The 25743-nt window shown below is 41.1% G+C and overlaps 2 protein-coding genes across 2 annotated transcripts in view; one reads left to right on the top strand and one right to left on the bottom strand.

Annotated features, from left to right (window-relative positions):
• Positions 1-7095, bottom strand: part of necab1 (N-terminal EF-hand calcium binding protein 1) — a 30834-nt gene extending 23739 nt beyond the window's left edge. The window contains exons 1-3 of the mRNA XM_084562925.1: positions 6965-7095; positions 4977-5001; positions 3221-3329 (exon numbers count right to left, since the gene is read on the bottom strand). Coding sequence (XP_084419051.1) covers positions 3221-3329; positions 4977-5001; positions 6965-7054 — 224 coding nt within the window. The 5' untranslated portion in view covers positions 7055-7095. The remainder of the gene's footprint in view (positions 1-3220; positions 3330-4976; positions 5002-6964) is intronic.
• Positions 7096-10302: 3207 nt separating this feature from the next.
• Positions 10303-24057, top strand: tmem64 (transmembrane protein 64). The gene is made up of 4 exons (XM_084562760.1): positions 10303-10585; positions 10714-11857; positions 17569-17724; positions 20927-24057. The coding sequence occupies exons 2-4, from the start codon at positions 11147-11149 to the stop codon at positions 21116-21118; spliced, it is 1059 nt and encodes a 352-aa protein (XP_084418886.1). The 5' UTR covers positions 10303-10585; positions 10714-11146; the 3' UTR covers positions 21119-24057.
• The last annotated feature ends 1686 nt before the right edge of the window (positions 24058-25743 follow it).

The following is a 25743-nucleotide window of genomic DNA, read 5'->3' as shown; positions in this document are numbered from 1 at the left end:
TGACGGAGTCGGGGGAATTTCAATGGTTTCGACCCTGTACCATTGGGGGGGTCCAAACAGGAGAATACACTTATACCACAGACATGGGCAGAGGAAGAAATCAGATGCTAAACTGAAGATCAGACCAGGAAACTCTCAGTTGTGTAACATTTAAGGTACATTATCTACAAATGGAGGATTAAAAAGCTGGGCCTCTGTATACATTTTACCTCCCAGAAATAAGTAGATAAGTAAATGGGAAGCACTGAATGATCTTTCACAGTGTCTGACATCAACCTGAGCAGGTCTGCCAGCTTGTCAGACAAACCTTACAGCTCGGTGACTCACTCTTTAATCAATACAGGATTCAATTTGAGTCTTCCGAATTACTTTCTAACAACGTGCCATCTGCCTCGCTCTGTTCATTTCACAGAGAGCGAATGTTTGTCTGAGGTTAAACACGGAGTCCGTTTAATTTCACTTGACCCTCGCTGACAAAATACAGAAAATGAGCTATAGCGGCTAAGAATAAAGCCATTATTGTGTTTTGTGAGAGTTATCAGTTTATTCTATAACAGCTTGTTACGCAGAGTTGAATTTAAAAACTAAAGACAAGCTCTTATAGTCTGATCATTGTTTTATGTACATTTTCCCCAAATTGACATGCACCGATCAGGCATAACATTATGACCTAATATTATGTAGGTCTCCCTTGTGCCTCCAAAACAGTTGTGACTCATCAGAGAATGGACATGGGCCTTCTGAGGGTGTCCTGTGGTGTCTGGTACCAGAATGTTGTTAGTCGGGGTCTTTGGGTCCTATAGGTTGAGGGGAGGGGCCTCTGTGGATCAGGCTGATACTTGATCAGTTTGGGATTTAGTGAATTTGGAGGCCAGGTCAACACCTTGTGCTGTTCTTCATGTCTTTTTAGTTGTTCCTAAACCATTTTTGTCTGTGTCAGGCTGCATCCTGCTGGGGATGGCTGCTGCCATCAAGGAGTGTCATTGCTATGGGGTGGGAGTGCCTGGTCTGGTCTAGGTGGGTGCTACATGTCTAAGTAATACTGGCAAAATCCTCATCGAGCTTTCTTTGACATTCTGCAGCCTGCTCATTTTTTATTCAACCAGTACACATATTTGTGACAACGGTTTCAGTGGAATAAAAGTAGATCGTTATCACTGGCCTCTTCTTACCCTCGACAATATAATTAAAGACTATATTTAATGTTTGATCGTCTAACATTTATCTGAGGGGCACTTTGGAGTAGTTAATTCAAAAATAATATAATAATTGGGGGTGGTGCCGCTTTGAGCAACAGGTGGGTTGACAATCGTCAGCCTAGGCATCTCATGACCGCCTCAGCCTCTTTTCCTCTCTCATTATTATTATCCAGGAGTGACATGCTGCCAAGATGGTGACATCAGGAGCCACCACGCTGAGCTTCAAAACTCTTCAGGAATCCCGTGGATGAACTCCAGGAGGGTGCATCCAGCTTTATATACAGCCAGTGCTCCAGACCCCTAGTTCTTCATCACTAGGGGTGATGTCCATCTCTGGACACGTTGGTGTCCTATGGGAAAGATGTTCATTGGTGCTCTTGTTTTTTTTTTTGTTTTTGTTTTTTTTTGTCGTTCCAGTTGCAATAATTTATGGATAATAAAACACTTTACTGTTTCAAATAGAACTTTATTAAACATCTGTTCTGTGGTATAGAATAAACACCATCTATTTGTATATGTGTTTTTGTACATGCTACAGTCTGTACTAAGGACCAAGTGTCATGAATAAAATACTGTTGCCCATTAAGTTGGAAGAATTTTGTTTTCAGACACATTCCTCCTTTTATTCCAATTTATACAAATCACATTGTCACAATCATTTCACGAGAAGAGGTAAAAAATAAATATTTTATTCCAACTTTATGGGTAAACCTGTGTAGAAGGCAGATTGTCAGATTTAGACAGACTCTAATTAAACTCAGCGCCGGCAAAAACCAAGATGTCACCTAAATATCACTAAAACATACGCAACGCAGCGCTCTGCTTGCATCAGTGCAGCGCTGCTGTTGTGTAACTGTAACTAGTTGCTATTTTTATGTGTTTTAGTGGCTCATTGGGTCACTCTGTTTAGACGGTGCACAGTGGGATGGTTGTGGCAGCTGTCACTCCAGGTGCCAAAATCTGGATTTACAGCAACGCTAATGAAATTATATTAATTCCAGATCACTGTTTCTTATTGCTTTGTTGCTGGACTCACTGACTATGTGTCTGGAAATGAGGACACACCTGCGCACATGCAGTGTTATCTGTAGGCTGGTGATGATTTATGCAGGCATCGATCGCAATACAGTGTCTGCTGGGAACATCATTAACCTGGTTTTCCATTTCTACTCAGTGGCTTGAACAAATGGACAGAAGTGCCCCACAGTTTGTCTGTGATCTCCTCTCAGTATCAGGCATAAGCAGTGTCCCTTTCTTTTTCCTCTTTGATTCCCCTCCAGCTGGTGGTCTTTGGCCAAAACCCACCCTGAGTATCAAAGAGAGTCTTACAAACTGCCTGCAGCACAAAGCAGAGCGAGGGTGAGTAGCAGTCGATGCTGTTCGATAAGCACACTTGCTTAGCGGCGTGCAGCTGGTCCCGGCGGAGGCACAGATTTGGCAAGACCTGGTTTTCAAGCCTTTACCAAATGCACGTGTCTGACTACAGCGGCGGAATCACTGAATCCCTGATTTTGAACCCTCGTTGACAAAAAGTGTTTCAAACGTCTTGGAAAACAGTCTTGTGAGGCAAGCGGAGGACTCAAGAAACAACAATGTGCTTAAAAGATGTAGAGAAAAAGATCAGGATATGAAACCAGCTTGGAACTGAGTCTGTACCCTGAACATGACATCTTCCGTTGACCAGTGTGAGAAGAAAGGCTTTGAATGCTGTGATGTTCTGGTCATTTGCCAGTTTATTAGGTACACCTAATAATAACCTTAGATGTAATGTAGTGTAACACAAATTTTCCCCTCGTCTAGCAGATAATGGGGTGATTGTGCAGTATGTACTCAAATAAAACTTTATTCAAAATTGTCTCTTCTTCCTGGAGGTGTCATTGAACTTGGTATGCAAAAATAATATTGTGTGACATGAGCTGGTTGTACAGCCACACAAAAATCTCACCTCTCTTCCATCTCACATATTCAAGTGGTTTGACCTCAAAGGAAAAAAAATAAAATGAAGTAGCTCATTGACTTACTCTGTGTTGTGCGTATCAATTGTGTGGAAGAGCTCCTGCAGTTCCTCAGCTGTCAGGACTCCGTCGGAGAAGTAGGATTTGAATTCATCGAAGGACAGCTTTCCATCGTCTGTGGGGCGAAACAAACAAGTCTTCTCAACACAGTGTCCTCACAGCTCATTGTGTGAAACATCAGGTGGATTTTGGTTTCAATCAAACACCTTTACAGGAAGAACAAGGAACAATAATACAAAATAACTCTGCAATGTATTTTTCTCCTAATTCCAGTAAATAACATGGTGAACATGCAGGGTTATCACCGTGTGTTACACTATAATTTGACAATGATCTCAAACAGTGTCTCATTTTTTGTTTCTTTGGGACTCTACAGTTCTGAATAGAGTAAAAGCAGTATGAAATATTCATGAAGTGAAAATAAACGAACTGAACGTCCTCCGGCGAAACCAAGTCTGCAAACCACTGACAACTTGTTCTTCACGCAGCTCTGCCTCCAGCAGTGTCTTTCTGTTCCTGTGACATGAGGTGGCCGATATTTAACTTTGCACTGCTGACCTGCTAACATTTATACTCTCAGATCCTCAGTATGACAGTCATGGCTGTGTAGACGGTGTGAGCAAGAGACACATTTTGGAGAAGCTACACGCACACACATGGCGAAGATCTATATTCTTGATCTATTCAACCGAGCATTAAGTGACTCACTGTCGATGAGCTCAGACATAAGCCTGGAACGAGCTTGACATATAAGCGCCTCTGTTTGTACGACACTAAAAACAAACATGTGGGATGCCTTCTTCTGTTGCTGCATGACAAGGCCCCAAATCCATCGTAGCGTGGGACGGATATTAAATAAAAGATGAAGCGTCTCATGCAACAGCTCTGATTAGCTATTTTTGGTCATTTACTGTATATTGAGCTCAATTTCTTTGATTATATGCAGCAAGAAGAAGAAGAAGAAGGATGACTGCGTGTGTGTTAATAGGTTTTATTCCAAATAACTTTCTTTTAACTCCAAAAAAAATCTCCATCTCCAAAAAAATAAAAAAAATCATTGTGCCACACTTGCTTTTTGCAGTATTTCTAATTTAAATGAACTGAAGTAACTTTTATCCTCTGCTTGAAGAGCTGTAAGCCATCACTGCTGATGACTCTTGGCTTCTTCCAGCGACAGCAGCAATCCGTTTGACGGCGCCTGCTAATGAAGCGTGTCTCACACTCGTGTTTGCATTTTGTGGCACTGCATTTCATTTGTTTTACTTGTTGTCAGCCTACGTAGTGACACGGAGATTTAGATTGAACAGATTCGGCGTATTGAGTTTCAGGTGGAAACCACAGATGCTCCTAATAGAAGCGTAAACTCCCCACCAGTCATTAAGAGTCGTAGAAGTCACTTGGATGAGTAGAAAAACCCAACAGGTCTAGTTGCCTTTGCTTCAGCTTTGTTGTTTGCATATAACATGAAGAGCTGAAATAAAAGCATCACTTGACCTCTAAGTCATCTACCATGGCCTGCCGTGGTAAATATAGTACACATTTTTTGATGTTTTCCTTCATTAGTGGCCTCATACTCAACCTCCGTGGGCATGGTCAGTTTCCTGTTTCCATGGAAACTAAAGGGGTATCGATAGAGAGTCATGATCAGAATTTCATTGAGAAAGTGCGTCTGTTCCCACAAATAAGAACGAAGGGCTGAGGGCATGCAGGGGACAGATGAGGGTGCGTGAGTCTGAAATGAGCCGCGTGGTGCAGCGCTCACCGTTTTTATCGGCCCTCCGTAAAATCTGTAATGAGAAAGGGGGAAAAAGAGGGATGTCAGAAAAAGATCATCAAAGTTAAAATGTGTGTGTGTGTGTGTGTGTGGGGTGATCATTGATCATGCTTGCAAAAGCAGTGAGTCATTAAATTATTGATGGTGCTGTCCCAGAGTCCAGAGGAGATGAAAGGCTGAGCGGCAATGACCACATCAGCTTTAAAAGGCTCCTCGAAATAGCACCGGCCACTTTTTTTATAATCATAGTTTTACTTTTTGATAAAGAGGCTGAACAGGCAGCACTATAGATTAATGCATATGTGCAGACTATAGGAAAATCGTTTAACTTGCAGAGGACTACAGCTCTACACACACTGGTAACAATACTAACACAAAATATCCACCCACCATCTTCTAGTTCTTGGCAGCCTGTTCACATTTACATAATTCTTTTAATTTTTTCCTGTTAATCAGTCTTTGTTTCATCCCCTGCTGTCCAAAACTCATCTTCAAACCTCACTCATGTCTGTCTCAATCTCTTGTCAGGCTCTGATTTCTATATTCAGCCAATTCAATTCAAAACAATCATCAATCACTCATTGATTCATCACATATTGTCAAGCATGTTTGCCAGTTTGCTGTTTTTAATGTCTTAATCTAGAAATCTTGTGATTTTTCAACATGCCACTTGTGTTTTCTATAATTGTGTTTTCTAATAATGAAAATAATACCTCTATGTTCTCTCCAAAATTGGGATAACTGCTCTTTCTGTTCTTATTAACTCTGTGGCAATCATAATACCACCTGCTCCAATTACATTAATTAAAATAATTTCCGGGCTACTCCTGCCACCATTGCTTTTAACCCTGTAATTAAGACTACGACTGGGTCTCATCTCCTCTCATTTCACACCTCAGCTCGTCCTTATTAAATTTTTATGCGCAGTGCACGAAATAAATTCATAAAACCAAGAATTTCCTCCGAATAAATTGGCAGCACAATCAGCACCAGCAGAGTAAAAACCCATGGATGAAGCCAGCGAGTGTGCTTTAATGACACATAGGACACTGCGGCTGAAGCTCAGTGAACAAGATGTGTCAAGAAACTGGCTCCGTCAATCAACTCGCCTCTGAAAACAAAGCAGTGGTTCCATTCCCTGTCACTCAGTGCCAGGAGATGGAGCACCTGTTTGACACCAGCAGGACATTTGGTACGGTGGATGCAGCTTTCCAGCTTTATTAACTCTTGGTTCCCATGCTTGTCTTCCCTCAAACACTGAAGGCAGCCAACAGGTCCACGGTAAATGCACCACAAGTGAAAGCATGGAGGAATGAGGGGAATATAATTAAATGGCAGAGGTAAAGCTCCACAGAGAGGGAGAAATCTATTAGCGCACACCATGAGGTTTTAATATTTAAATCCTCATCATATGTGGGAGATGTATTTGCAGGATCCTAATTTCTTTATGTGAGGCTGGTATCAAGGAAAATGTTCTTTGATTCACAAGTTGTGGATATTTTTTTTCATAAATAAGGCACATTTGCTCATAAAGATCAACAGCTGAACCACACAGATCAATTCATTAACTCGGTGTTTGGTCTTGAACATTGGCAGCCACTGAAATCCTCACAGCAAAAAGCCAAAATAAAGGCCAGCCTTATTGAATAAATACATTTTATTTAACAAGGAACCCTCTGTAAGCTTCAGACATCAGGGGGATCGATGATAACTCAATTGATCCAGGACATTCAGATCCTCCTGAAATCATTCTGACTTAATTTGCAATCAAAAAAATGTTTGGGTTATTATATATATATTTATTTATTTTCTAATCTTGAGAGCATAATAGTTTTTGTTTTCTTTCTTTTACTAAGAGCCATATTTAAAAAATAATAATTCATTAAAATTAAGTTTTTTTTCAGTTAATCAAAAAGAAAAAGAAGATCTAATATCAACGTGTAAGCACAACTCTTAATAAAGATAAATATACTTACATCAATGAAAATGGACATTCCCTTTTTAAGCTCCATCTGAGCGCTGGGCTCCTCGGACACAGACTGGACCTCCTCTGAACAATCCATCATTCACAGCGTAGCTTCAGTTGTAAACTGCAGAGGAATGTGTCGCCTTCAACCTCTTATATGATCACTGTCTCCGCTCCGCGCTGCTGCAAAGCGAGACGGAACAAGGCGTGACTTCCAAAATAAAATGTCACAATTTGAGATGTACTTTTAAGAAAGCTATAATAAAAGTGACATTTTCTGCAAGCCTGCTTTCCCGGGCATTTCAAACCAAACATGGTCTCATTATTCTGTTTTGTGGCTGGTCTTTGAATTGGGCCTACACACACGGTCTTATCCACGGCTAAATATGAAATGTAGGTTACGTGCTTTTATTTTGAAAGATACATCACCAAACGTCCTGAAATGTGCTGGCTGCATCTGTCTGTCTTGATGCTTGTCTCAGCTCTTTCTAAAGCAAAGTATTTCGTTATCTTTTGCATTTTTAAAAGGCTGCACACGGGCTACAAAAACTTTTATGGATTGATCAATGAAAACTGTGTATTTTGTATAAGATACTCTAAACTCTGTAAGCACTTATACTGCCATCATCAAAAATGTGATCACAGTCATTAGTGACATTTTTCAAATTGAAAGATAACTCCCTCTTAATGACCTACAATATATATATATAATACGTTGCTTTGATGTTATTCTGGTTACACGTTTGATTTTGTTTTCAGCTGTTTGTTGTTTCCTTTGGCTTTGGCTTAAATCGTATTGTGAGATAACGGTGAAGTGATCGTAAAACTGTGCAACACCTCCATCTAGTGGAGTGTTTTGACAACACACAAACACAAAACGTGTAAACAAGTCATTTTGAATGATTAAAGTTAAATTTGATGTAATCATTAGTCTAGAACTTTAATAAAACAGCTTTAAAAGAAGTAGAGAAGGAGGACACTGAGTTTTTTTTTTTTTTTGAGGACTGCAACCTAAAGGCTTTCTTTAACCACAGCTGGGAGAGCCAGGCGGTGAGCGGTGGTAGATGCATGAATGCACATATTGTCTGCTTCACTCCCCTCTTTATGAATTTATGCCAAGCCTGCCAAACAAGGGGATCTCCTTCAGGCTACTTTACTATACTATGTGCTTTAACCCTAAATATAGAATAATACTCGAGCATAAATACACATTACATACAAGAGATTATACAAGGCAATCCATACAGAATGTTTTTTAATGACAAATGTTTAAACTGAGTTTCTTACGAAGGATATTTTTTCATGAGAGTGATTTGAATACAACTTATTCTCAGTGTTGGATTGTTACCAACAAAAATGTACTCAAGTGCTGTTATTAAGTTGTCTAGAGTTTGGAGGCACTGTATCTGTTCTTCTAAACTACTGCTTCACTGTATTTTATGAGGAATATAGCTTTTTACCATTTTACTGAAGATTTATTTAACATTAGCACACCAGCAGCTTATGAATTATGACACAATAAGCCACCCATTAAACATTATCTCTAATGCAACAACCTACAAATGACACTAATATGTTAATTTTCAGATTCAGAAAACTTTATTTGTCCCCGGGGGGCAATTTAAGAAAATTTACTATCATGTAGTAATAATGTAGTAGTAATAATTCAGCAGCAACAATTATAAAACAATAAAATTCTCTGAATTGAGACATTTTGCATAATATATACTTTTTTTTTTAATACTTTACATATAGGTATTACGTTGTATGTATTAATTTGCTTCTATTTATAATACCAAACATCAGTCGCTCACTGAGGCCCAGATTCCATGTACTCTGATGAACGTTTGCACAGCGGTATATAATTCTCTAACTGTAAATAATAAAGTCCAGTTATTTGTTTCTTCACAATCTATTTGCAAGTTTCCATTTGCGTTTTCTACACTGTCAATGTCTTAACACGGGCTCATTTAGATTTACTCTCTCAGCTTTACCCTAGCTGATCTCTTACTGTCTCCAGATTGTATATGAACAGTTTTATGAACTCTTCTCTTCTGTTTAGTATGTTATGTGTCGTGCATGTGTGCACGCACCAAGATAAATTCCTTGTGGTATGACATACTTGATCAAATGATGTGAGGCATGGTCGTAGAAACATATTTTCCTTAACTGAGGTTGAAGTACTTTTCATGAAAAATATTCAAGCTACAATTTTGAGGTTCTTTCATCCTGCTTCAAATGTTACATTTGACTCTACTACACCCTCTGAATCATACAACTGCACTTACTAGTTTAACTACAAATTTAAATCAAGCAAGTATTAAATACATAGACGAATCATTCATTCATTCATTTTCTGTTCCCACTTGTTCCTGTTAAGGGTCGCGGGGGTCTGCTGGAGACTATCCCAGCTGTCATCGGGCGAGAGGCGGGGTACGCCCTGGACAGGCTGCCAGTCCATCGCAGGGCTAACACAGAGACAGACAACCATTCACACTCACACGCACACCTATGGCCAATTTAGAATCACCAATTAACCTAATGAGCATGTCTTTGGATGGTGGGAGGAAGCCGGAGTACCCGGAGAGAACCCACGCAGAGACACAGGGAGAACATGCAAACTCCACACAGAAAGGCCCAGCCGGCCCCTTTAATTCGAACCTGGGACCTTCTCGCTGTGAGCCATCACTGCTAACCACATCGCCACTGTGCCGCCCACATAGACGAATCATCTTATCATATTTTTCGTATGATGAATTGAGATTAAATCACTCAACAACAGTCTATAAAAAGTCTTCCAATAAGCGGCACCTCTTCAAATTACTTTAAATGCGTCATTACTAATAATAATTGAATAATAGCAACAGTTTTCCCTTTTACCTCAGGTGACTTTTATTTTTCTTTGGTGTATTTTTACTCAAGTCAAATTTTGAATGCATGCTATGAATCAGTGTTCATACCTCGGAAAACCTTTTGCTAAAGTAAAATATATATGCTTACTTCTTTTATCACACTGGTAAACTCATCATTAGGCTATTTATGACCATTTGTTAACATATTTTCTCCCTTTAATTGAACTCTCTCTCCTTCTTGTGTTGCAATTTAATATTATTAAGATATTTATAAATAGATAAATCTAAATGACAGGAGTGTAAACAGGAACATGGCATGGTGGAGCGAGTTCATCCTGCTTATGTGGCAGGCAGCACGGTGGCAGACAGCAGGAACCGTCCACAGTAATTGATCAAAAACAAACACAGCTTGTCTCGGAAAAACCGCCAAACCTCGCGATGCCAGGAGGGGCTTTCTGATTGGTCGAGGCCGTCCAACGTTCGGTCACATGGGGATGAGGTTACTTGGCATTCTGGGACACAAACAGTGGTCGGTATGAATAGCTTTAACGGTGACAACAGCGGCAGCATCCACCGTGGAAGGAGGGCGACGAGAGAAACAACAACACCCAGACAAGAGAGAAGGAGCAGCCTGCGGTTTTCATATCCGACTCTTGCGTCCTGTTTGTCGCTCTGGAGTCCGGGAGAGGCGAAGCTGAAAAGGGAGCTACGGTGGTTTAGTCTGTGAAATGCAACGTCGGACTTTATCCACGCAGCGAGCTAGTTAGCTAACGACGGGAGTAAGTTAGCCCTGCAGTGATTTATGCTAGTGTGTGGACGTTAGCCGGGATGGGAGTGCAAGGGGAGTTATAAAAGTTAATGTTGACGCACAGGTTCTCTTCTTGTCGCCTCTGTCCTGTCCTCTCAGCTCGTCTCTGTCCTGTCCTGACAGCTCCCTTCATCCACTGACTCAACCTTGTCCTGAGCTGAGTGATGACAACTCTGAATATGGCAAGTGTTTCAGACGGCGACTGCAAAACTGGCAACTTTAAGTCAATGCACTGGCACTTTGTCCAGCTAGTGTACCCAAGATAAACACTGTTAAACCTGGACAATTCATGGAATAACTAAAGATAGTGATTTTTGAGTAGCAGAGTAATGGGTTGCCTCTGCTGAATCCATCTTCTTCAAAGTTTATAAATACTCATCTCTGTTGATGCTCCACAGATCATCACTGTAAGTAAGACATGGACCTGCGCTGGATGTAAAGACTGTCTAGAAACCTCACATCGCAGCGATCTCTAGGTGGGACAGGTCATCTGAGCCCTGCCGCCGGTCCCCATTGTTTATTTGGGGCCAACATGTCAATGTCAGGGGCCACGTCCCTGCAGCTTTTCACCAAGCTTGTGAAGCACGCGGTGGGCAAGACGCAGATTCAGCTGAATCGCTGGCTGCAGAGGACAGCCACAGAGGAGTGTGACAAGATCGACATCCTGATATGCAGCGCCTTCGACGAGCGAGCGTCCGGCTTGGGGAAGTCAGACGGTGACCCCGAGGCTGTCGGCGACGCGGGAGTGGCGACCTTCACCAGCAGCGGAGAGTTCAGACACCCGTGCTGTATCACCACCTTTTGCTTCAAGAGCGCCCTGCTGGCATGCATCCTGACTGCTGTTTGCTTTTCCTCGGTTGCCCTGGTGCGCCAATACCTCAAGGATCTCCTGCTCTGGGTGGAGGGCTTGGACAGCCTCGTCGGAGCCATGCTGTTTATAGTTGGCTTGATTATTGTGTCGTTCCCATGCGGATGGGGATATATTGTTCTCAATGTGGCAGCTGGCTACCTCTATGGCTTTGTGCTGGGAATGGGACTAGTCATGGTGGGAGTTCTAATAGGGACCTTTGTGGCACACCTGGTGTGCAAACGACTATTGACTGACTGGGTGCTGAACAAAGTTGGGAACAGTGAACAGCTCAGTGCTGTCATAAGAGTGGTGGAGGGAGGAAGTGGACTTAAAATTGTGGCCTTAGCGAGACTCACCCCCATACCTTTTGGACTCCAAAATGCAGTTTTCTCGGTGAGTATGAAAATCCAGATTTTCCTGTTCGTATTGCACAGACATGTGAAGTCCTTTGTAAACTCATGGGTTTCAGTATAAAGGTCACAGCAGCAGTACGCCAGCCAGGAGCTCATTATCCCACTGGAGAACGGTTCAACAAATCACTTTCTCTGCTGACAATTGAACCTGTGAACTTTCTGATTTTAGAAGGAAGCCACATTCTTATTGCTGGGCCAGCTCACACTCGGGGGAAATCAGAACTAGCCAGAAACCAGTCAGGAACCGCCATCATCACTGAATTGTAGACTTTGAACATAATAGTTGACCTGTTACTTCAGTGTTCGAGGCGAAACACAGTCGAATGGAGGAGATGGAAATATAAGGCCGGGCCCCAGAGACAGAACACTCATTTCTCTTTTAGATAGAGGGGGTGCTCCTGTGAAATAGATCAGAGGCAAAGTCTTTTTTTATTTTCTATTAACATGTAGTAATGGTAATGTCATATAAGCTATAGACATTATTTTGTAAGGTAAGTGGTTGGTCAAGGCAACAAACATCGTGCAACCTAAATTATGAAGCTAATCGGTGTCAGGATATTGCTTTCGGCTGCACTCCTACACTTAACCTGAGGCCCTTGACCTTCATACATGGCATGAATATTTTATATCCACTGATTACCCTTCTCAACTCATTGATACCCCCAAATGATAAAAGCCTTGAGGGATCTGTTACTGGGTTGGACAAGATCACCCGGGAGGTCACTCAACATGGAATTTATGATACTAATATAAATATTATTATGCCGGTTATAATCGAACAGTTAATGTAGTATGATAACCCGAGGGCGATCTTGAACTTATAGTCACTTGGGCGTAGACTTCTAGAAATGGTTTCAGGCAAACAGATGCAACAAAAAAATAAATAAAATAAAATAAAATAAAAATCCTCACCATGACATTATACAGCATCTCTCACATGAATCACGTGTCATATCACGTTAGCCTGAGAGCAATAACATTAGATATTTATTATTTATTATAGGGTACTGTAACACAGTATCACGCTTTGTATCTTGAACGGATGCCTGCGTGAATTCCTAGTATATAAGGAAGTTTCAGGGTTACAGCAGACAAGTGTGACGTTTGTTAATAAATTTGAGGATCACACTCACTGTGCAGGCATTTACACTTATTACAACTAATATACAAGCTTTCTGTCATAAAAAGTAACTGATACAAGACTTTATTTTAAAATTACTACAATATAATTGCTGTGAAAATGAGTACAAGCGTGAAAAAGGAGTAAATTAACTACTTAAACATCTCGTTTCCAGTCCATGACTCACATTTTAAAACTGCTGACACGACAATCTTTATCACACGCAGTGTTTTGTACGTTGTGCTTCAGTCACTTCAGTTTTATCGGTGGAAACCATCAGGCGAGAATAGAATTAAGTTACTGTAAAAGGCGAAACCGACAGTAGCACAAACATGCAAAGTGGGGACCTTGAAAGTCATTTATAGCTCAGAGCATGAAGGAGTTTATGCTCAGGCCTAAGGCAGGAAAAGGAAGGAGAAAAAAAAAGAACATGATGTAAGTGTCTTTCACAAGCGCAGTAATTGTATGGTACCAAACCAGTTGGTCTTCTGGGGTGATTGATTTGCTTGGACATTTTTCAGCTATATGGAGATGTATATTTCTTTGGCTTCAGCTTTAAATAGTTCAGTCCACACGCTCCTAACCACCGTACAATAAACACGGCCTTGTGAACCCGATTCAAATCTTGGGACGAATCCGAGCAACAGTAGATTGACTGTGATTGACTGTCAGGCTTTTTCATCTCGACAAAAATTAGAAATAAAAGATTTCATCCATGTATTGGATTACGTGGTTGTATTAGTGTGTTTTGGTGCAAAAATGTCTGTTGCATGTTATTTGACTCACCATATTATTGCTATTTGATGTCAGTATTGCCTAAATATATCTGTACAATTATTCTTCAAAATGACCCCGTGGACAAGTGAAAATGGCCACAGGGTAATAATGTGATGCTGTCGTTCCCAGAATCAGCTGACTTGTAGGTACACGAATCCCTGCGGGCATTTTTTTTCCCCCCACATTTGACTGATAGTTTGACATTTGAGAAGCATCTCCAATTCAAATGCTTGGGCCATTAGAGTTCACTGGTGAGCTGTGAGAGACGGGGACTTTGGGATGGACAAAAACACCTTAAATAAGTGGTGAGAGTTCACGTGTGTGACGAGTACTCTGGAATCACTGCTGTGAAATAAATTTAGGATTAAATTTAAGCTCCAGTGTCTAGTCTAAAGGAATTTGTAACGCCAAATAGTGATATAATTCCAATGTTTTACCTCCACATTTACCTGACCTTATAGGCTGTTGAGGAGAACACGCACCACAAGCCTAACAGATGGCTTTATTTTGCCTGACTGACTTAAATGGCTTCTGTTCTTCACTAGTTCATACTTTAGGCTCCATAGTTTGGGTATAGCTCTGTGTCCAAAGGTTGAAACAACCCACTCTTGGCATGATCACTTCATAATGGTTCAGCAGCTGTTACGACATTGAACTTACTGTTACGCTCTGCATAGGTGAACGTGAGGTGTCAAAGTCAAAGGAATAGACTCCTCACTCTGTGTCGCTCAGCTCCTGCCACAGTGGCACGTGTTATTGGTCAGTGTGTAAGGGGGCAAACTACAAGGTGAGCTAATTGACGGGTCTTGGGTACATACTGATTTGGAACTTGCTCTGGGTTTTATCTACAAGCGAAAGCAAACAATAGGAGTGTAGCTTTGAAATAGCATCTGTCATATTTCTCATGGTTAGTTAGACGGCTGTTTGTCTTTAAAATATATGTGTGTTTGAGTACAGGCCATGACTTTTGAAGTAGATAATATAAGATAGTTGGTTTATGCGACATTGTCACGTTTGTAATTGTAATTGATTTGTTGCGTCTGTAATTGCTGTTTGTAAAATAATACAGAGTCTCTGCCTCTGTCTGGTCTGGTTCACTTTGTTAAAGCTGCTAACAAGTAGCTGACGATCAAAGCATAACATTCAGCGGCTGAAAAGCAAGATATTCCCCTCGGGAGATGGTGGAGACCAAAAACAGAGATAAAAAAGCATATTGCATATTTGTTTGACGTTCCGCCAAAGCACAGCTGTAAATAAGTAACGTAGCGTACAATCTTTAAAGGTGACGTGTGGGTTTTGTTAGATTTACGGCCCTCAAGTGCCTAAAGACAAACTGGTGAAAGATCAGGCTGTTTGCTTGTCACACATAGCTCAGTGTGAATCTGTTCCGGTTGGAGAAGTGAATGTCACTGTGGAACCTGCCCTGCCAGTAGCGGGCTAGTAAGCTGAATCCTCCTCTCCACCTGCCTCCTCTGCAACATTATCACTCCCCAGCCCCTGGGGGGGGGTTTCAGACTCGGCTCTTGCTCTAACTGTAGAGCTTGTAATCAATCTCACCTGGAGGCTCATTACTAAGCCGAGCTGACATTGTATCTGTACGGTCTTCTCAACAATAAAGAGTTCAAGTAGCCATAGGTGGCTACTTCTAGTCCATACGAGCTCACGGTGGAATTATGTGCTGTCTGCTCTGCCCTTGGTAAGCACTTTCTATGGGTGAGGCTACATTTCACTGTACCCCCCCTGCTTGTTTCTGCTGAAGTGGACGCTGCTACATTATAGCGGGTAACCTAAAACGTCACAGAGACTGCAGCTGTTAGCAAAACAATGGGACAGCGCAGGAAAAATGTTTTGAGGACCTATTCAGCTCTCCATGTGTGTTTTATTGCAGCTTTTTTTTCGCAGTCTCTTACCGCTGCTCACTAGCCCGGTTTCTTCCCTCTGCTGTCATAATGAGCTGATGAGGCAAATGGGGAATTCATCCTGTGATTTATTGGACTCTTAACTACAAGAAAAACATACTTGTGCCACTATTAATTACGCCCGGTGTTTTATTATTTCAAGTGTGCCCAGGTAAAAAGGGAAACAGCATCACTTCAGCAATCCTGAAATTTACTATGCAGTCAAGATACCCTACTTAAGGTTTTGTTTACGAACACAAAGTCAGACCTTCGCTGGTGCTGCTCTGAATGAATCGGGTCAAGCGTAGAGGTGTTTTCTTCACTTGAATTTAAACGTTACCTTGATACAGTCTTGTAGGAGCAAGTGGGGGGTTTCAGCGGAAATTCTCTGCGCTGTTATCAGAATACGACAACCCCCTTTCCTTGTTGTGTAAGACAGCTGCATGCCATAAATGCTTGGTTGGGAGGACGCTTTAGAAGACATGTGTGCCTCATAGTTCAGGGATGATGGTTGAGAGAAAGAGACTGCATTCCTTTTCATCTGTAGCCCTCACATGTCTCAGAGATCAGCTGAAGGCGTTTTGATTGTGTTGACACATGGCGTGGACACATCAGTGGCAATCCTTCAAGGAGAACGGCCTGTTACATGATCACGCGGGGAGGGGAGAAAAGCCCAGCGAAACATTCAGAGAAAAAAAAAAACAGCCATACGACAACATTAGCTTGATGAACCGGGTTTCGATAACGTCAGTGTTACGTGCAGTGTAACCCAGGCTTTTATCTGTGTGATAACAAGAGGCAGTTTAGGATTTATCACTGGAAGGAGACACTTGAGCTGGATGAAGCATAAATGCTCTCGAGCCCTGATAACATTTTGGCACAAGCTGTGTCTTGCAGCAATGAGCTGTAGCCCTCGACACACCGCTATCAGCCACAGTGTAGTCACGGTGCGCACAGTGTCAAGGTCACATCCTTGCACAGACAGCACGCACGCACGCACACACACACACACAAAGGCTTATGTCATCACTTAGTCAAGGGATCAAGGGTGACGGCGACACTTGTTTATATTTAGGTGGTTACACAGAGATATGAAATGAGACATGGAGCACGATGTTTGATTATATGTTCGAAGTACTTAACGCCAAATTCTACTTTGTTTGCAGTCACAATCTTGCAAATATAGTTGTTTTTAAAACATAGGGCACATCCTGTTTTTTGTGCTGGATGAAAGTGAAGTCAGCCAGAGATGAATCGTGACGCGACCCCGGAGAACATACTACTAGATAGCCTCAGCTGAAGACACGTGAATCACTGTGGGCGGCAGTGTGAATTTATTTGACTGGGACTCATACCGGTGCTTCTGTGATGGATGGCTGAGTGGGACACAAGGGTGATCTTATGATTTCACAGTTCTCTGCTGCTGTATTGCAGAAAGGATCAAATTGCAAGGGTCTTTGATAATGCAGGAACTGATTGAATTTGTAATTCCATGTAGGGATGTTATTTTTAGTTTGAGTCTGGTTCCAAGTATGCAGTATACCTGTCATTTAGCTTAAGTTTGATTATTTGAATGTCACGTTTTAGCTTAACAGTTGTTGAAAACATGTAGCTGTCGCTTTCAGTCAGTGATACACTAAAAAGGAACTGGCCCTTAACACAGTGGCTATCAGTCTGCTCAATGCAGTTTATTTACAGCAAGTGAAAGTGCTAAATATTCAACAGTTAGTGCTCAGTTCAAACTATTTCTCGTTCTGTAAGTACAAGAGAAATGAATATGTTTTAAGCTCCACAGGCAGATTCGATAGTGGACACAGATGAAATAAGTAATATATTTTTCCCTTTAATCATTGTTCTTCCGTTAAACATCTTTCTCCTCGCTGCTTCTATTCGAAGATCACAGATGTGTCCTTGCCAAACTACCTGGTGGCCTCCTCTGTGGGTCTGCTGCCCACACAGCTTCTCAACTCCTACCTGGGCACCACGCTCCGCACCATGGAGGACGTCATCGCTGAGCAAAGCGTCAGCGGCTACTTTGTTTTCAGCCTGCAGGTGAGCACAAGACATCAATTGTTTTTTTAAAAAAAATCTTGGACAAGCCTGGATTTCACATTCTGGCTTTGTTATGGTCTTAAAAAGTTAGAGCAGTTTTGTACTAAAATTCAAAAAGCATGCTTCTAAACTTCCGTTTAAAGATGAAGATCAACTCTGAAGCACACCAGAGCTTGTTGCAACACTCTTCTCATTTGTAGCCACTGTATATTTCCACCAAATCTATTGAAGCATGCTTTTGATTTATGGTTTGCCTTGGTGGGAGTTGTTTTGTTATCCCTTTACACACTGTGTGAGCTAGAATAGATGGCAAACCTTAACCAGTTAAACTGTTTACAGGAGCATTGAAAAGGCTAGAAGAAAAACATGGTTTCCATTGACAGGACTCAGGAGGCCTCTGGCACATACAGTGGCGTGAAAAAGTGTTTGCCCCCCTTAGCAGCAACAACTGCAATCATGTGTTGGCGATAACTTGCAATGAGTCTTTTACAGCGCTGTGGAGGAATCTTGGCCCACTCATCTTTGCAAAATTCCTGTAATTCAACCACATTGGAGCGTTTTTTGAGCATGAACGGCCTTTTTAAGGTCATGCCACAGCATCTCAATGGGATTCAGGTCAGGACTTTGACTAGGCCACTCCAAAGTCTTCATTTTGTTGGACTTGCTGGTGTGTTGTGGATCATTGTTCTGCTGCAGAACCCAAGTTTTCGCTTTAGCTTGAGATCACGAACAGATGGCCGGACATTCTCCTTCAGGATTTTTTTGGTAGAATTCATAGTTCCATGTATCACAGCAAGTCTTCTAGCTTCCTGAAGCAGCAGAGACCATCACTCTAGCACCATATTCTACTGTTGGTATGATGATCTTTTTCTGAAATGCGGTGTTACTTTTACGCCAGATGTAATGGGACACACACCTGCCAAAAAGTTCAACTTTTGTCTCGTCAGTCCACAGAGTATTTTCCCAAAAGTCTTGTGGATCATCAAGATGTTTCCTGGCAAAACTAAGACAAGCCTTTATGTTCATTTTGCTCAGCAGTGGTTTACGTCTTGGAACTCTGCCATGCTGGCCATTTTTGCCCAGTCCTTTTCTTATGGTGGAGTCATGAACACTGACCTTAAATGAGGCAAGTGAGGCCTGCAGTTATTTGGATGTTGTTGTGGGGTCTTTTGTGACCTCTTGGATGAGTCGTCGCTGTGCTCTCGGGGTAATTTTGGTCGGCTGGCCACTCCTGGGAAGGTTCACCACTGTCCCATGCTTTCGCCATTTGTGGATAATGACTATCATTGTGGTTCGCTGGAGTCCCAAAGCTTTAGAAATGGCTTTACAACCTTTTCCAGACTGATAGATCTCAATTTTCTTTCTCATTTGTACCTGAATTTCTTTGTAACTCAGCATGATGTCTAGCTTTTGAGGATCTTTTGGTCTACTTCACTTTGTCAGGCAGGTCCTATTTGGCGTGGCAGTAATCAGGCCTGGGTGTGGCTGGAGAAACTTAGTTGTGATAAACTACAGTTAAGTTATGTTTTAACGGGGGAGGGAGCAAACACTTTTTCACACAGGGCCATGTAGGTTTGGATTTTTTTTACCCCCTTAATAATTAAAACCACTGTTTAAAAACTGCATTTTGTGTTTACTTATGTTGTCTTTGTCTTATGTTTAAATTTGTTTGATGAGCTGAAACATTTGCTTGTGACAAACATGCAAAACACAAGGAAAACAAGGAATAAGTAAGGAGGCAAACACTTTGTCACACCACTGTAATCACAAAAGACTGCAGTTCATCTGGTTCTGAGAGGTGAAGGTTGAACCGTTAACGTCTGGATTCCTGTAATCCCTTTTAATTAATGCATTGTAATGGTACCAGTAAAACAAAAGCAGGTGACAGCAGGTGATGCACCTGTTCCTCATTTCTGAGAACAATGTTTATATAATGAATGCCTTAAGGCCGTTAGGTAAACGTGAACTGATGCATTTCTGAACCACACCCTCAAAATTTTGTGAAATGTTTTGTTAATGGATGACTGCACCCTTTTATTTAATTTTCATTTCTTCACGTCAGTCAGCCACTGGGGGAAAAGCCAAGACACCTGCTCCTCTCTTTACGTTTATGAATGCATGAGTATCGATGCTTGTACAGAAATGTAAAATATGCCAACCGTTCAGTTCAGCTCGCACGGAGGTAATTTCAAGCTGTCACCACATCTCCGACACCTGTTCAGCTTCATTTAATCTTCAGGGATCAGCGCTGGTTGCTGTGGGAAACATCTGACTAGTTCACAAGGGTCAGAGATCAAGGGTCAGTGGAGCACTTAACTATGTAATAGTGCTTCAGGCTGAACTGAAAGCTGTTGCCATATTGACAAGTGGCTGTGACCGCACAGAAGTCAAGGTGGGCAATGATGTGGAAGAGCTGGATGTGCATTCTCAATACAAACATTTGTTTTTTAAATCTGATATATACAGTATTTTTTAAGTTAAATTATCTAAACTTTATCTGAATGGGTATCTGGACTGATAACTTATTTAACGTGATGAGTAATTTCTTCTTAAGGCTCATAAACTCAGTGTGTTTTAGTGGCTGCTGACAAGAATAGTTTGACATTTTGGAAAACGCACTTAGTCTTCCTGGAGTCTTTACAGGCTCCAAGCTAAGACATAGCCTACTGTAAAAGACAACTTGTGCAAACTAAGCACTTAATTGTCAAACATTTGAGTTAATATCAGGCTGATTTTCTAGCTTGCACTGAGCCAAACAAGCTTCATACTTTTCGTGCAAATATGGGAGTGGTATTGATCATTTTACTTACCTCTCAGTATGAAATCAGCAAACTATTTTCCTCAAAATGGTGAATTATTTCCTTAATTTTCATGCATTAGGTGTAGATTTTAAATTTGAATCAGAAAAATCTGTATTGGCAGATAATCTGAGACAAGCTATTGCAGCATTTAGCCGTTAGTTTTCCGATTTGTGGTTCTTTGTGTGCCTGAAAATGTCAATGTTGAATTTTGAGTGTATTGAACACAATTTTTGAGTGTTCAATATATTCTGAAGGAACGTATAATTTTCTTGTCCATTATGTGACTAAACTTTTGCCTCCACCTCTGACTATACTGCACTTTAATATACCGCCATCGTTACAAACATGGCAGCCTCCTCATGACTACAGCATGCTTACCTCTTCTCTCTCCCGTCCCACAGATCGTCATCAGCATTGGTCTGATGTTCTACGTCGTGCATCGGGCTCAGGTGGAGCTCAACGCAGCCATCGCCGCCTGCCAGATGGAGCTGAAGTCATCGCACATGAACGGCTCCTCCACCAATCACAGCGGCTTCACCTACTGCAGCAAGCGGGCCATGGCCGGCAGCGGAAACTGCATCAACGTGGTGTGACCTCTAGTCGCCGCGGCTGGCGGCAGCTCGCGCAACTCGGTCACTGGGTTGAGTTAAAGGGAACCCGCCGAGTTTAGACGGTGTCCGAAACGTGCTGGTGGCGTAGAGTTGTAAGTTTCATCGTGGCGCCGTGTTCAGGCCGGCCGTTTGAAACGCCTCTAGTCGGTACGGTGTTGTAGAAGAGTGGGACCACGCACCTTTGAAGAAACGGTGCAGGTGACAAGGGTTTTTACGGTACATTGTCTTGGTAGTTTTTGTTTTTTTCTTCTTTACTCTGTTACAGGAGATGTTTAGAAATATCAGAGGTGGTGTAGTGAGTGAGTCACTAAAAACATAGCCAGGCGTTAGCTGCCAGCTATCATTATGAATGTGCAATCTGGAGCTTTCTGCAAAACCAAGGAATAGATTTTCCACTTCAGTGTCAAAACAATGCCAACCTATGCACCTTTATCTCATATTCTGTCTCTTTTGTTTTAATTCAGGGGATTTTATTTTATTTTTGTCTACATCATGCGCTCATTTACAGTTTAATGAATAAGGGCATTACTAATACTTTTGAATGATCTCACCTTTTAGTTTTGGACGGTGGAGAAAGGTGAAAAGCTCTCAGTGAGCACTGCAGGCCTCTCTTCTTCTTTTTTTTCCAGACCTCTCTTCTCGATTTTAGCGCTTCTACAGTTTTGATAAGCGCAGCTGGAGAAGGGAGCAGGTTTCACAGCGGGAAACTCAGGAATGTTTCTGCCAGGAAGTTTTAAAGTTGGACGTGAGCGGCCGCTCTGTGGCAGAGCCCATTCCCACGTTGAACTGGAGCTGAGATGTCAAGCTTTCCTGTTAACGTTCATCTCGAGTTCTTGTTAGCTGACGTTTTACATTGGGAGATTATCCATTAGGGTTTATTACGCAGTTTTTTTTGTTGTTTTTTTTAGTTTAAAGTGATAGTTTTGACGATTCAGTGCAATACGTCGAGGAGCGGTGACGAAATGGCATGAATGTCATATTTCAGTGCTGAAACCAAACTAATCGGATGCTCTCGTGCATACAAAAATAACACAAACCTAAATGTGTGTTATTTTTAGGTTTTACTTACAGTATAGGTGCGTGCTCTAGATGAGATAAAGAGGCTTTTATTTTTTACGTGCCATAAATTGATAGAGTTTATCAGACATTATGACATCGGCCCCACCTGAGTTGAGGCTACATGTGACTTAACAACGTTAACTTTCACTTTCTTTCTTTTATTTGGTGATGACAGACTTAACCTGTGAATATTTTTTTTTTGTGTGTGTGTGTGTTTTAGCTCGTAATACAACAACAAAGCTCTCATGCTGTAGGTTCTTTTTGCACAGTCCACTACAACAGACAAAACATTATTTTCATACAGATTAACTAAAAAAAAACGGGGGTTGGTTGTTTAAAAAAAAAAAAAAAAGAAAAGTAGAACTGGATGTGTCTCAGATGCTGACAATCAAACACAACATGGACACAAAGTGATGAATGTGACACTACTTTTTATTTTTATTTTTATTTTATTGTGATGCTGCTCCTCAGACAGGTTGAGGAATAATAAGGGCTCCTACATGAAATATCCATCTTTATGTCCCTTGTAATTGTCCACAGAAGCCTGTTTTTTTGGGTTTTTTTTTTTTTTAAATGCTGGCACAACTTCTTGTTTTTCATTTTCATTTTTGTACCAGTTTTTCTTCTAAAAGCCAGAATCGACGTTTGTTCAAACACATTCCATGCTGTCAGTCCTCTGACAAGCTGTAGAGTTATTTTCATGCTAAATGTCGATTTAAGGGCCCCTTCCGTTGTGAATTTAGCAATAATGTTTGACAGTCGAAAGCAAAAAAAAAATTAAAAAAAATATATATAGACAGTATATGATCAAAGTCCCACCAGTGAGATCTTTAGCCAAGTGTAGGGAATTGTTCAGCCCCAGTGTGAGATTGAGATCGTTTGTAAACCTTTCAAAAGTGAACAAAAAAAAACTGTCAGTATGTCACTATAAGATCCAGTCTCACCATTTCTAGATTTGTTTTACAGTGTTCAACCTGCCTTTTACCTCCCGCTGCCTCCGTCTGCGCTGCCTGTGATGTGAAAGACATGTCACGAGACACACCAACATCTGTGATCAGAACCGCTTTTATAGCACTTTGTTTGGAGAGTCCCCGAAACTACCGATCGCTTATAGATGTTAAGTGATCAACCTCTCACGGCTGTCACATGAAGTCCTTTTCCATTTTTTTCTTTTACTTGAATCGAACATTTATGTAAAGAAAGATGAGTGAATTTGACGACTGAAAGTTTCACCTGTCGCCACTTCCTAAAGGAAATTGGTTTGACCTCCTTTTTTTGTTACGAGACATTTTATAAATGTCACCTGACTGAGACTCTCCAAAAACAAAGTGTGATTGAAGAAGCCGTTCTGCTCAGAGTGGAAGAGGAAGTTTTTAATGCAAAAATCAAACACGGGACACTTGATCGGCCACAGGACACATTTCATGATATTTTTAGCCTCTCAATGGGACTTTAAAAACTTGGGATCGTGGAGAAATTAGCTGTTTAACACTGAAGATGTTGGTTCTTCCTAGGTGGGCTCTACTTAACTTAGATATAGTTATGCAACAACTGATTCCTAAGGGAAGTATATTTCATAGACACCCACACAAGACCTGAGTCTGGGATGTAACTGTACACCTGAACTGTTCTGGAGAAAGCCAGTGTGATAGCACTGAGTTGAAGTGTCTAGTTAAGGGTCACGTTTGGTGCTATGAAATGCAATACTTCCCCATCTGTATCAAGTGCATTACACATATACTGTATTTTGTAATACAGAGAATTTTACAGTGTATAAATATTGTTATTTATCACTGTACGTTGCTTGTTCAGTGTTATTTATGAAAGAGGAAATAAAATCTGTCAGAATTTGTTACAACTTTTGGTTCAGGTTTTTTTATTTGACGTTACATTTTGAATTGCATACAGATTTCCACCTCACACCGAAGCATAAATCTGACCATAGTTAGCAGTTTTAGACCTCTGCTGTAATGAAACATAAGTGTGCTCTTCACACGAAGTCAGGTTTGCCACAAGGTCTAACTACATGGTGTTTACATGTGTTTTACATTTAATCTCAAAGAGCCCTGCCTGGTTCTCTTTGGCGGCACTGCTGACAATAAGTCATGATATTAAAGATTACAAGGACACTAGTTTTCAGGTAATAACCTGAATATCAATCCAATCAAAAGCAAAACAAAAACACCTTACGTGACCATCTTTAACAGGAACAGACTGTCACAATGAGAACTGTCTTGAGACAGGTGGTGTAAATCTGCTGATTGTTTTTTCTAGAACACGAGTTCCTAGAAGGAACAGAAACACGGATGTGACAAAACAAGTTAAACGGGCGTTTGAAACGACAAAGGAAGCCTCAGTCGGTTTCGGCAGTGCTCTTGAAAATCTGGATGTGTCCACTTTGATCATCTTCTAGTGAATGATTTCCATGTTGTCAGTAAAGTTGGGGAAAAAGTTCTATTTCCAGCAGATTAAGTGCTCTACTGTAGACGGCACCACGTAGAGCATGTAAATAAACAAAAAATGATATCTTCTGATTAATGCAAACACATGGTATCATATTTTTTTGATCAGTCTGGTTGGAAGCTCTGATCAGGATGTGATTGTAGAGGAGCTGCTGAACTTGTGTGACATGAGCCAGTTTTATGTGAGCCCTGCCCAGTTATCTAGTAGAAAGAACATCAGCAACTATTTATGCCTTGTAAGGTGAACGTGTCCACGCACACACACACACTGATGATAACTGTGAACGCAAAGACTTCATTTTATCCGTGAGTCATCGGCTCAATCTCCTTTTTGTTGCCTCATCTGGCAACAACTTAGTGGAGGATTGACAAACATTATCATAAAGTGGAAAATCTCTGAGCATAGGAAGTAGGCTACTTCTAACTGAATTGAATTAATAACTATTTAATCTGTACAGTTTATCAGTGGCGCTGGAGTCCGTACACTGTGTTTGGACACTGACCCACCTTTACCAATAGATTCTAAAGGTACACTTATATAATTTATGAACGTTTTAGATACGATTATGTCTAATCACGCTTGAGCCAGAGGCTGCACATAGAAAACATTGTAATTCCTACACCTTTGCTCTGATCTTGATGCGGATACCCTTAATTTAAAGCTTAGTCTGCACGTTAAGTCGATATTATCCTTTATATAACTGTAACTTGAACATTTATTTGATAAACAGCTAAAATAATAAAAGTGTCCAAACAGATATGGGCCTAATATACCTATACACCTAATCTGTCTACCTACCTAGAGTCCATCCCTCTTACAGTTTTATAGGTTATGACTCAGGATACCTTACGTAATTCTGAGTCAATACTTGTCCCTGTTTGCTGTCCCTATACTTCCTGTCAACCTCGTTATTTTAGGTGGGAAAGCAGCTCAGACTAATTGGTATCAGTGGAAACTTCACAACCGTTATTTTCACAGAAACATGTTAAAAAGCTCCTGCTGCTGATTAAAATTTCAGCTTGTTTTTTTTTTTTGAGATACCGCACATTTTATAAAACCCCCTTTTTCCCCCATATCCCAAATCC

Source organism: Chelon labrosus (assembly GCF_963514085.1).
Source record: "Chelon labrosus genome assembly, chromosome: 16".
Taxonomy (NCBI): domain Eukaryota; kingdom Metazoa; phylum Chordata; class Actinopteri; order Mugiliformes; family Mugilidae; genus Chelon; species Chelon labrosus.
The sequence above is the reverse complement of the archived record's forward strand: the minus strand, read 5'-3'. Positions and strand labels throughout refer to the sequence as shown.

Excerpts from the sequence above, each read along its gene's own strand:
- tmem64 (XM_084562760.1), top strand. The coding sequence starts at position 11,147 with ATGTCAATGTCAGGGGCCACGTCCCTGCAGCTTTTCACCAAGCTTGTG. Across the intron at positions 11,858-17,568 it reads TCCAAAATGCAGTTTTCTCG|ATCACAGATGTGTCCTTGCC; the intron begins GTGAGTATGAAA and ends TTCTATTCGAAG. Across the intron at positions 17,725-20,926 it reads ACTTTGTTTTCAGCCTGCAG|ATCGTCATCAGCATTGGTCT; the intron begins GTGAGCACAAGA and ends CCCGTCCCACAG.